Source organism: Phytophthora infestans, genomic scaffold (assembly GCF_000142945.1).
Source record: "Phytophthora infestans T30-4 supercont1.558 genomic scaffold, whole genome shotgun sequence".
Classification (NCBI taxonomy): Eukaryota; Oomycota; class Peronosporomycetes; order Peronosporales; family Peronosporaceae; genus Phytophthora; species Phytophthora infestans.
Window position 1 is genome coordinate 5,183 of NW_003303212.1, and position 9,361 is coordinate 14,543.

The window sequence follows — 9,361 nt, forward strand, 5'->3', positions numbered from 1 at the left end:
TCGCGGCGAACACTGACACGACTGGTCAGAGCAAGAATGAAAACACGAAACCACCGGCGACATCGAACCGGTGACCAGTGAGTTGTCAACCCGACACGCTACGACTGCGCCAAAATGACTTCGATTACCAGCGGTGACACGGTGGTCAACAAGTTCCTGTTTTGGTGACACCACTGGTGACAGCGTGATGCTCACTTAAAGTTCATGGTGTCGAAGCTCATGAGGAGCTTCTCGGCGTCCTTGGTGGTGCTCGACTCCAAGTGGATGTAGGCCGGATCAACTATAGGCGCAATCAACGCATCAAACGGGCAAAGGATGAGCACGTATTCGTCTCAGCCACTAGGCACGCCATGATCGCGTGTCGATTTCGGTTTGCATTGCAAAGAGCAACATCAAACAGAAAGAGCAAAGAACTAACCGAAGGTCGAAGCCATGTCCGCGGGGTCCTCGAAGGCCAAGCCGCCGCGCAGGAACGAAGAGAAGTCGTTGACGTCGTCGCTAGTCGTGTGGTCCTGCGCCAGAGCGTCCATGCTCAGCGCCAGGTCCATATCGTCGTGGCCCACCCAGTCGATATCCTGATTGAGTCGGTCGTCAAAGTCCATTGCACGCACGTAGTCGTCACTGATCCATCCGTCCAGGTCGACTTTCGAACTCGTTCTTGAACATGTCGTCCAGACGTGCCTTCTTCGCGTCACCGGCACCGGGCCAGCACACCTGCAGCATGCGAACGCTTGTTGCGCTGTACTGCCGCGCTCTTTAGTTTCTCTTGTGGGGACAGGCACATGGCCGTCTTGCTCTCCTCGATGGGACTTACGGGGTTCTTCATCGGATGAGTTTTGCGATCTTTAGCGTTCTCTATCGGTCGGCGCTATTGCGATCCAAATTAGGAACGACTCGCCACGAAGCAGAATGAAGGTACGAAAACGACTGGAAGGCTATGGTCCAACACCAAGCAGTCAGTCGTAGCTCTAGTCGCGAAACGACACTGGTCGAAATGTGCGTGGCACTTGCTTCGACTGGTTTCGGCAATATTCAGATGGTAGTGCAATGTCTCGAGTGCAAAGTGCAACAACGAGGCACGAAGCAGTTTGTCACGGTGGTGAGAGACTTGGAGACAGATGGAAGATCGTCGGTCGATTCAACGATGCCGCTCGCCCACTGCAAGTAGCTTTGATCGCGCCCAAGCCGAGGAGTCCTTTTTCCGCAGAGGATTTCAAAATGGTGGTCGGCAAGGTCGCCCGTGGAAAAAAGCACATCTTTGGAAGGGAAGGCAAAAGAACAGATATAAAAAGCAGTATGGGCGGATCCGATCGACCATTGGTAGAAATCAGTGCTAAAAACGCTGATTGGTTCCAGCACAAATCACGCAACTCCGACACGATCGGACGAAAATGGTTTCTGTGGATGATGGCGAGAAGGGCCAGCCAATCCCATGGAGCGGTGAACTGAAGTTCAACAGATGTCTCCTTGATTAAGTATCGTCCGTTATCCATAAAATAAGTCGCAAAATTAACAGCACTAAGCGAGCAAGATGGGAGAGGAGTCCTTTGAAACACTTAAGCGGGAGGAAACTCGACAGAGCGTGGTCCTACTTGAGAACACCTTGCGGGCCCGACGACCACCGCCTTCCATTGCAAGCTTAAAAAATGACTTGAATGAACAGTGTTAAGGCATATACATGTAATGTTGCTCGCGCGGAGAGTATCTGCCTTCATCTTTTGCGAGCACAGTTTTCGAGTGCAATTAAATGCTCTCTTTGTAGTACATGTATGTAGGTACTGGTAAGAGTCCTCACAGAGTTTTCGTGCCGTATTTCCGACGCTCAGGATTATTTGCTCTGTGCGGGAAAGGCACCTGTTGCCGGACGCGAGGCAAGAAAGCGGACGGCTTGCATTTTATTCGCCGCTCGCCCCGGCTTTCGCGGACAACCCTGGAGTCACGAACCCGCTCGTGCAGCACGGTAAATGATCGAGCCTGACGTTTGCGCCCCAGAGTTTGCAGACCTGTTTCGAGCAAGGCTACATGTAATATATAAGAAGCTATTACCTTCCGGACGAATTGGCACTTAAGCTGCTTAACAAAAGCTGATTCCAATCGCGCAACTCAGTGGTCCACTGGGGGAGACCTACAGTACAGTACTCTACGAGTTCGTGAGACTTGCTTTTGTCTGATATCTTCAGTTGCTTTGTTTGCGCTGTCGAGGCGGAAACTGAAGATTGGAATGGCCAATGCGCAGGCAGCCTCGTCACGTGACAACTTGCACTCGCTTGCAGTGCACTGCCAGTGGCAGTGCCAGCGAGTGGCAGGGTTGGGGTGCATGGCCAACAGCCAGTCTACTGTACATGTACAGTTTCCTTTCAAATTGTAGGCGCTGAAAAGAGGCTCTGCTTGCTGCAAGTGCAAAGAGGGAAGAAAGGGGGCTAAGAAAAAGCTGCTTTTTTTGGAAAAAGCTCAGTGGCCACTGGGCCAGTGGTGGCCGTCATCCTTGAATCAAATCCCGTTCGAATCATCGTTTGATGGCATTGCTGCGAACTTTGCAGTGCGAAGACGTTTGACGAAGCTTACAGGATACCTACATGTCTTGGGCGAAGTGTTTGCCGGGAGGTCCGCTATCCCGGGCCGGGATGGCGGTCCAGTACGTGTACTGTTTGAAAGGTGTGTCCGATGATTACGGTCACAAAGCAAAAAAAGCTTTTTTATCGTGAATCAAAGCGCAAATTCGGTTGGTCCATCAATTGACATGTGAAATTCCAACCCAGGCATGAAAAATTACAGCAGAGATGCATGGTACCGGTACCAATACTTCTAGCCTAGCGAGCGCATATGGTAATACGTGTAGCCAGCCTACCGAGCTGACCTGTACAGAAATCTGCCTGAATAGGGAACGCCTGATATAAATTAAGAAAGAGATTGCATAAGCTGACAATGCCTCGCTAAAAACAAACTATGATGTGCATGTATTGAATTAAGTTAGGATAAATTGAAGTTTCGACTTTTGGATGATTCCAGCAGTGCTGAATCGTAGAAGCGCTAACTTTAGACCATGCAGCCTCGCACCAGAGCAGTGCAGTTAGCTGGTCGACGTTGTACGGGTTGTCGAGGCCTTCGCCTAGGCGATCCAATGCGAACATCATTTTTTGTGATAAGACGTAGCGTTTAATGCTATTGATGATCCCCTGATCCAGCGGCTGGATCTTGGCGGTGGTGTTCGGGGGTAGCTTCTCAACACGGACGTTGCTTAGAGACAGACCAACCTCATGGTGAGGCGAAGCGTTATCTACCAATAGTAGAATATTGCGATTGTGGGCTTACATTCTCTCATCCAGCGCCACCAGCCACTGTTGGTACATCCAGCTCGTCATCCAGCCCCGAAGTAGTGTAGGGAGGAGGGCTTTTTGTCAAACCACCGCGGCTTAGCTGCCGTTCCCAGGTAAAGAATAGGCAGCTTCAGCTTTTCGGAACCATCTGCATTCGTGCAGACGGTCATCGTCAGCCTTGCCTTGCTTTGCTTCAAGGCAGGTGCTGAACTTTTACAAATAGAGCCCCGTGGTACGGCATTGTAAAAAAACGCGCTCTCGTCCATGTTAAAAACATCCCAAATCCGGAAGGAGCTGATAAGTTGCCTTAGACGCTCAATATATTTCTTGCAAGCGTCCAACTGGACAGCATCAGACTCCCCAAAAGAACGATGCCAATGAAAGCCGTAACGCTCTTGGGAACGGCGAAGCCATGATGGCCCCAGCCGGGGGCGTTGACGTGGCGGGATTCGGAGCTTCAGAATGAGCTCACGAGCATGTTGTATGATCATTGCGCCAGTTCGACACACACCTTCCACTTCAGCGAGAAGTACGAACTCAACGACGTTTTCGTCGAGGAGAACGTGACTTAGGGGCTGCGCCTTCTTGCGTACAGCCTTCTCCACAGGCCGTCCGCGCAGCACAGCACTTGATTTGAGCAAACGGCATATTGTCGTTTGCCGGGGGCCGTCGGAAGCCCAAACTCTTGAACCGCCCACTCAGCTAGCTCATTGTACGACAGACTAGATGAGCGAGCAGCCTTCTTGAGGATGGCTACCTTGTGAGGCAGGGACGATTGGAGGACATGGGGGTGCTGAGAATGCAGTCGGCTAGTGAGCTTGAATGTAGGAATGAAGTTCGGCTCGTAGGGCTTGAAGCGAAGGAGGATCACCTGCTGCGCGCCATTTTTTAAAACGAAATCAAAGTCAGTGCCTGGATTGTTTTGTCAGTACCATGCCCATCACTATCCCATCTCCCTAAATCTTTCCCGACTATAAAAATTGCGAGGTTATTAGTTGAAACCCCGATCCTTATTCAGGCAGATTTCTGTATTAATATGGGGAGGGAATATAACAAACACAGGTTAGAATCTGAATAACACCGTAGCCCATCACCCACAATAGGGCAACCTGGTGCTCGGCTGCGCACAGCCTTGCACAGGAGATGGATGAGCAGGCAACGTGCATCATGGTTGGCATTTGTGACACTAATGTGACTACGAAGTGTGGCACCAGTGGATCTTTGAGTGGCTTTCTTCATTGTCCAGAAAGCCCCAGCAGCCCCAGGGTCCTGACCAGCCAGCGCCGTCCAGCGCACACCACAGGGCGATGCCGGGTCTCAGCGCGTCGGAGCTGCCACCGGAGGCGCTCCACGCTGGGGACACGATAGAGTATTTCTCCCGTGCCTTTGTCTGCGGCGACCACCGAGGGTATCGTCGCGCCGTCGTCACCTGTGTCGACGGCGGTGACGACGTGGACTTCCCCGTCACTGTAAGCACTGAGGAACCGATACCGACGGACATGATGGTCAAGAAGGTGAGAGACTGCCTCGGCAACCCCCTGTCACGCGTCAAGACAAAGTGGCGTAAGGTTCGGACGCTTGAGTTGGTCCCAGGAACTTTTTCCGCTCCAACGAGGTCCAGTGTGCTGAATAGTGCCCTACAAGCGGCTGTCGCAGCGGCATACGAGGCCGTTCGTGGAGAACGTGAACATGTACCCGAGGAGATCGTGCCGGAAACGCCACCGAGCAGCGCAAGCAGCTCCCCGATCATACAGACAAACCAAAGCCACGTCGTGCCACCAAGCACCCCACCGCGAGTCTCTACTCCGGATTCGTTATATGCAGGAGGGTCTACGGTATTCGGTGATAATTCTCCATGTGAGGAGGACTCTGGAACGTCAGCGGTGAGAAAGACAATTGACCTTCTAACACCCGACTCCGACTCTGCTGTGTCCGTCCAGTCGATACCTAACCGACACGCCCGCGCCAAGATCCGCCACCAGCCGAAGACGAAAAGGGCGCAGTGGCTAGTTCCAAGGTCTAGAAAACGCAGAAACCTGGCAAAATGTGCGGTGACGAGGAGCGGCTCTATGATTTACCACGCGAAGACCGTCAAGGCGGCGAAGTTTAATCAGCTGCAGAACAGCCCCGAGATCAAGAAGGAGTTAGATATCCTGCGCAATAAGCGGTCTACGTATTCGGATCCTGAACAGAAGCAGTCCCGAACTCTATGTAAGACTGTAGCCTGGCCAGCAGAGATCGAGAGGATCACCACGTGCAAACGCAACGGGGTGAAGTTTCCAGATATTGGGAGCTACGACTCGTGCAACTGCTTCGGTGACTGCTTTTGGGATACCTGCACGAACGTGGCATCGGCGTCCTTCTGCATGCCCCAATACTGCAAACTGGGCGCCATCTGCAGTAATGCACCTCGCACTCATAGCTCGCTGAAGCTGTTCGATACTGGACGGGTGGGGCTCGGCGTGTACACGACCACGGATCTCGATATCGGAGACGTACTGGGTGAGTACTGTGGAGAGCTGTCAGAGCTCCCCGCAGTGGTGGAGGGGCAGCCACAGTCCTGAACGGTCTAATGACCCACTGCCCGTAGAAGTACTGAGCAAACGAAATTAGGGTCTGGTCAGCCATCCAGCGATCCAGAATACAGCGCAGCATCTCCATATAGTGCCCTTTGTCTCTCGCAAAGTGCAAGTCGTATACTTCTCTAAGCACACGAGCTTGTGCGTCCGAGAATAGAAGCTTGACCCGCTCCTGGACGTGCTTCGTCACATGGAAGAAGCACATCAGGAAGCAAAATCGCGGGTTGTCCCCAAAGACTGATGCGAGAGCATTGAACTGAGCTCTATCGCCGTCAGCCATCGCGTACTGAACGGTCAAATGGTTTCCTGTGATCCACAAGTATAGGCGTCGTAGGGATAGCAGCGCTGCCTGGAACATTGGCTCAGTTTCTTGTGACATCACAAACATAGCCACCAAGTGAAATCTGCGAGAGCGGTCTGAGACCCCGACTACCAACACGGGGTAGTCCATCTGGTTCGTCTTGTAGGTTCCATCCAGGTGGAGTATGAAGCTCTCAGGCGGGACCAGTAGCCGTAGCATCAGTGCTTTTGTAGTAATCCCAACTAGGAACGGTTTGTGGTCCGAGCCGTTGCCGATAAGGGGCAATCCAGCGTTGTCCAGATCCCACGTGAACGTGACGGGCTCCGTCATGGACTTCGAGGCGTCGTAGGCGTGCTCGCGGACCCACTTCGTCAAGTCCTGGACGCGGTCGTGGTTTTCCATCTGCGTCGGGGCGTAGTGATTCACGAAGTTTTGCACCGTCTTCAGCGCTGGTAGTTCCTCCCAGTGGGGTGGCAAATTTGCGTACCATCGCGTGTCTTATCCGCATGGGTCGCAGGTGGTTCTGGACCAAGTCCCGGCAAAACCCCTTCTGGACCTGGGTCAGCTTCTTGCGCACTGGGATTGGTAAGGATGAGGAGGCCGATGTGTGCTCTCCGAACTCGAAGACGGAGGCCCGCTCAGACTCCAAGCACGTCAGCATCTTTTCCCTCCATGTGCACCTCACGGGGCTCGCGTCGGTGCAGAACGCTGAACTGCATTCTACCAGTCGATACCGCATCTTGTGGTCGCCGCCTGGACAGATTGCACACGCCATCGCTTGGGACTTATGAATGTCAAAGGGCTTCAGGTTCGCGACCACCGTCTCGGCTTCAGCGCCGTCTACATCTACGGCGATCTCTCGCCAGCTCACCCGTGAAGGCATGCTTGGTCGCTTTTCGGGGAATGATGTGGGTCACACTGCAGAGGGCTGGTCTCCGCTGGCCCAGTTTCACCTCCAGGCACCCTTTTTGCGTGCTTCCCGTATTGTCCGCTTGTACTGTGCTGAGTACTGTGCTGACACGCACTGTTGTGTGGAGAGCAGCTTCTACGGTGCTGACACAGATTTCTTGTGCCATGGCCATACTGTATGGTGTCAGTAAGGCGTTCTCTAATATCGGTATTGCTGCCTTATAGAGCGCGTCACTACCGGAACAAGACCGTTAGAAGCTTGCGTTTGACCGCACAAGCCTTTGCTTCCTCTCTGGCAGTTCGACTATTATTAATAATGAGTGACAGGGGTGGTAAACAGAGCTAACCTCTAGCTTGCAATGTGTATGGCGCATGGTAGCCGACCAGGCAAGCGACAAGTGGATGGCTGTCGTAACCGGTTGGGGACGCGTTCAGCATTAACGTGCAGCCTGTCAAAGGTTCTGTCTGGGCTGGGATATGTTGGTAGCGTACAGGTAGTACTCTGGGCTTGTCTCGCCTTTAAAAGGCATTGCACCACGTGAGCCTTCCTATTATACCGGTACAAGGCAACCTTGTTGATGTCAGGGTCGCCTGCTAAGCTGCGAAGGCACTAAACATGCATTTATGGACAGCGCGATAGGGATGAGCACCCAGCGCTATCCATACGCTAGAGGCAAAAGAAGATGGCACGTTTATTAAGAAAAAATAACATTAATTTCCTAACAGACGCTTTGTACGTACGAAGCTACGCAATGTGCCGCAGACATTGACGGGCAGACCAAGGACGATAACGACGCAACAGCCAATAGGAAAAGCTGGGAAGTGCTGGAATGACGACCTTAGCCCGCGAACACAGCCCAAACAGTCTGCTCTATTGTACTGCAGCCTTTACACACAGCAAGTTGCGAGTAAAAGTACAGTAGATGTCAAGTTCGTCACTTGCGGCTAACTCTAGCCACGGGGATTCTCAGCAGTACCGCGACAAGTTCGTGGCTCTTCCTCCGTATGTGGCTGCGGAGAAGCTGATCCGGTGTAGGCTATTAATACGCTGTAGCTGAGCTACAGCGTAGCCTACACCGGATTAGCTTCTCCACTACTAGCTGGTCTGGCATTCCCAGTCTTGTGCTTTGATCTTACCGAATAACCTTAGTTATGAATTACTCTTTGTTATCAATTACACTTCAATGTGGCCAATCAGAAGCCGCCAAACGCTGAGTGAGAAAAGAAGCCGTGCATCCTTAGTTATCAATTACACGACTTGACAACCAGTAATTTGCCTACATTATCTAGTACTGGTCTCACTTCTCAAAGCCGCAGATGAGTCCAACGCAACGAAAACGCCCAAAGGGGAGGCCTCGCCTACCTGGTGGCAAGGGCCGCCAAGCACCAACGAACACCATTACGGTGTACACTACTTCTCACAAGCTGAGGGTACTAGAGTATCTAGACAAGAACGGTAGTATTGCGTCCGCAATTCACAAGTTCTACCCTGATTTACCAGCTAGCAAATTTAATTGCCGCCGTATCCTCATTTATTCATGGCGTCGATCTCTTCACAAGATCGTCGCTGCGTGTACAGTCCCTAAAGAAGCCAAGAAGATGAAGGCACGTTGTAGTGGTGTAGCTACCGCTCTACCTTACTCAGTAGAGTTGAAACTTGTTCGCTGGGTCGGGGACCTACGGGACGAAGGGGTGCCAGTCACACCAATGATGCTAAGGTTGCAGGCACTCACAGAAGCTAACGAAGCCGGTATCCACGCGTTCACGGCATCCTGGAGTTGGCAGAGCCTGTTTAAAGGCCGCCATCGCTTAGCCCTTCGAGCTAAGACCCGCCAGGGTCAAATTTGCCCTCCCGAGCTCGACCAGATTGCAAAAACATTTGTACATGATCATTTTCGTGAACTTGCTTAAATTTAAATAGACTGTTTGTTCGAAGATACCGATAGCCGGGACACGCAATTTCTGGTCTCTGCACTGCAGATTGGGTGTAATGCATAGCTAAGGTAATTCGGTAAGTACTTTGCACAGCCCTCGGGATGGGCAAACCACGTTTAATACCGACACACGTACTGACGCAGCTTTTGTCCAAACCCGTGTAAGGCAGTGTGCAGCGCCGCAAGGACTGGTTGTTCGTGTTATTTTGGTCCTCAGAAGCACCATTTTTTGAGTGAGGGACGTCCGCCTTCTAACGCCCAGCACCAACTCCGTATGCATACTCGGCACTCTACAAAGGTCGGCCGTCAAGCACTACATGG

General features: G+C 52.2%; 2 protein-coding genes and 1 non-coding gene across 3 annotated transcripts; 1 reads left to right on the forward strand and 2 right to left on the reverse strand.

Annotated features, from left to right (window-relative positions):
- Positions 1–45: 45 nt before the first annotated feature.
- On the reverse strand, positions 46–122 carry PITG_31678. Its single transcript has one exon. It is a non-coding gene; the product is annotated as a tRNA-Val (tRNA).
- Positions 123–413: 291 nt separating this feature from the next.
- Positions 414–826, reverse strand: PITG_21848 (uncharacterized protein; the record flags this gene model as incomplete). Its single annotated transcript, XM_002894730.1, has 2 exons — positions 414–643; positions 715–826. The coding sequence occupies 2 exons, from the start codon at positions 824–826 to the stop codon at positions 414–416; spliced, it is 342 nt and encodes a 113-aa protein (XP_002894776.1).
- Positions 827–7,100: 6,274 nt separating this feature from the next.
- Positions 7,101–7,331, forward strand: PITG_23212 (uncharacterized protein; the record flags this gene model as incomplete). Its single annotated transcript, XM_002894731.1, has 1 exon — positions 7,101–7,331. The coding sequence occupies one exon, from the start codon at positions 7,101–7,103 to the stop codon at positions 7,329–7,331; it is 231 nt and encodes a 76-aa protein (XP_002894777.1).
- Between the last annotated feature and the right edge of the window lie 2,030 nt (positions 7,332–9,361).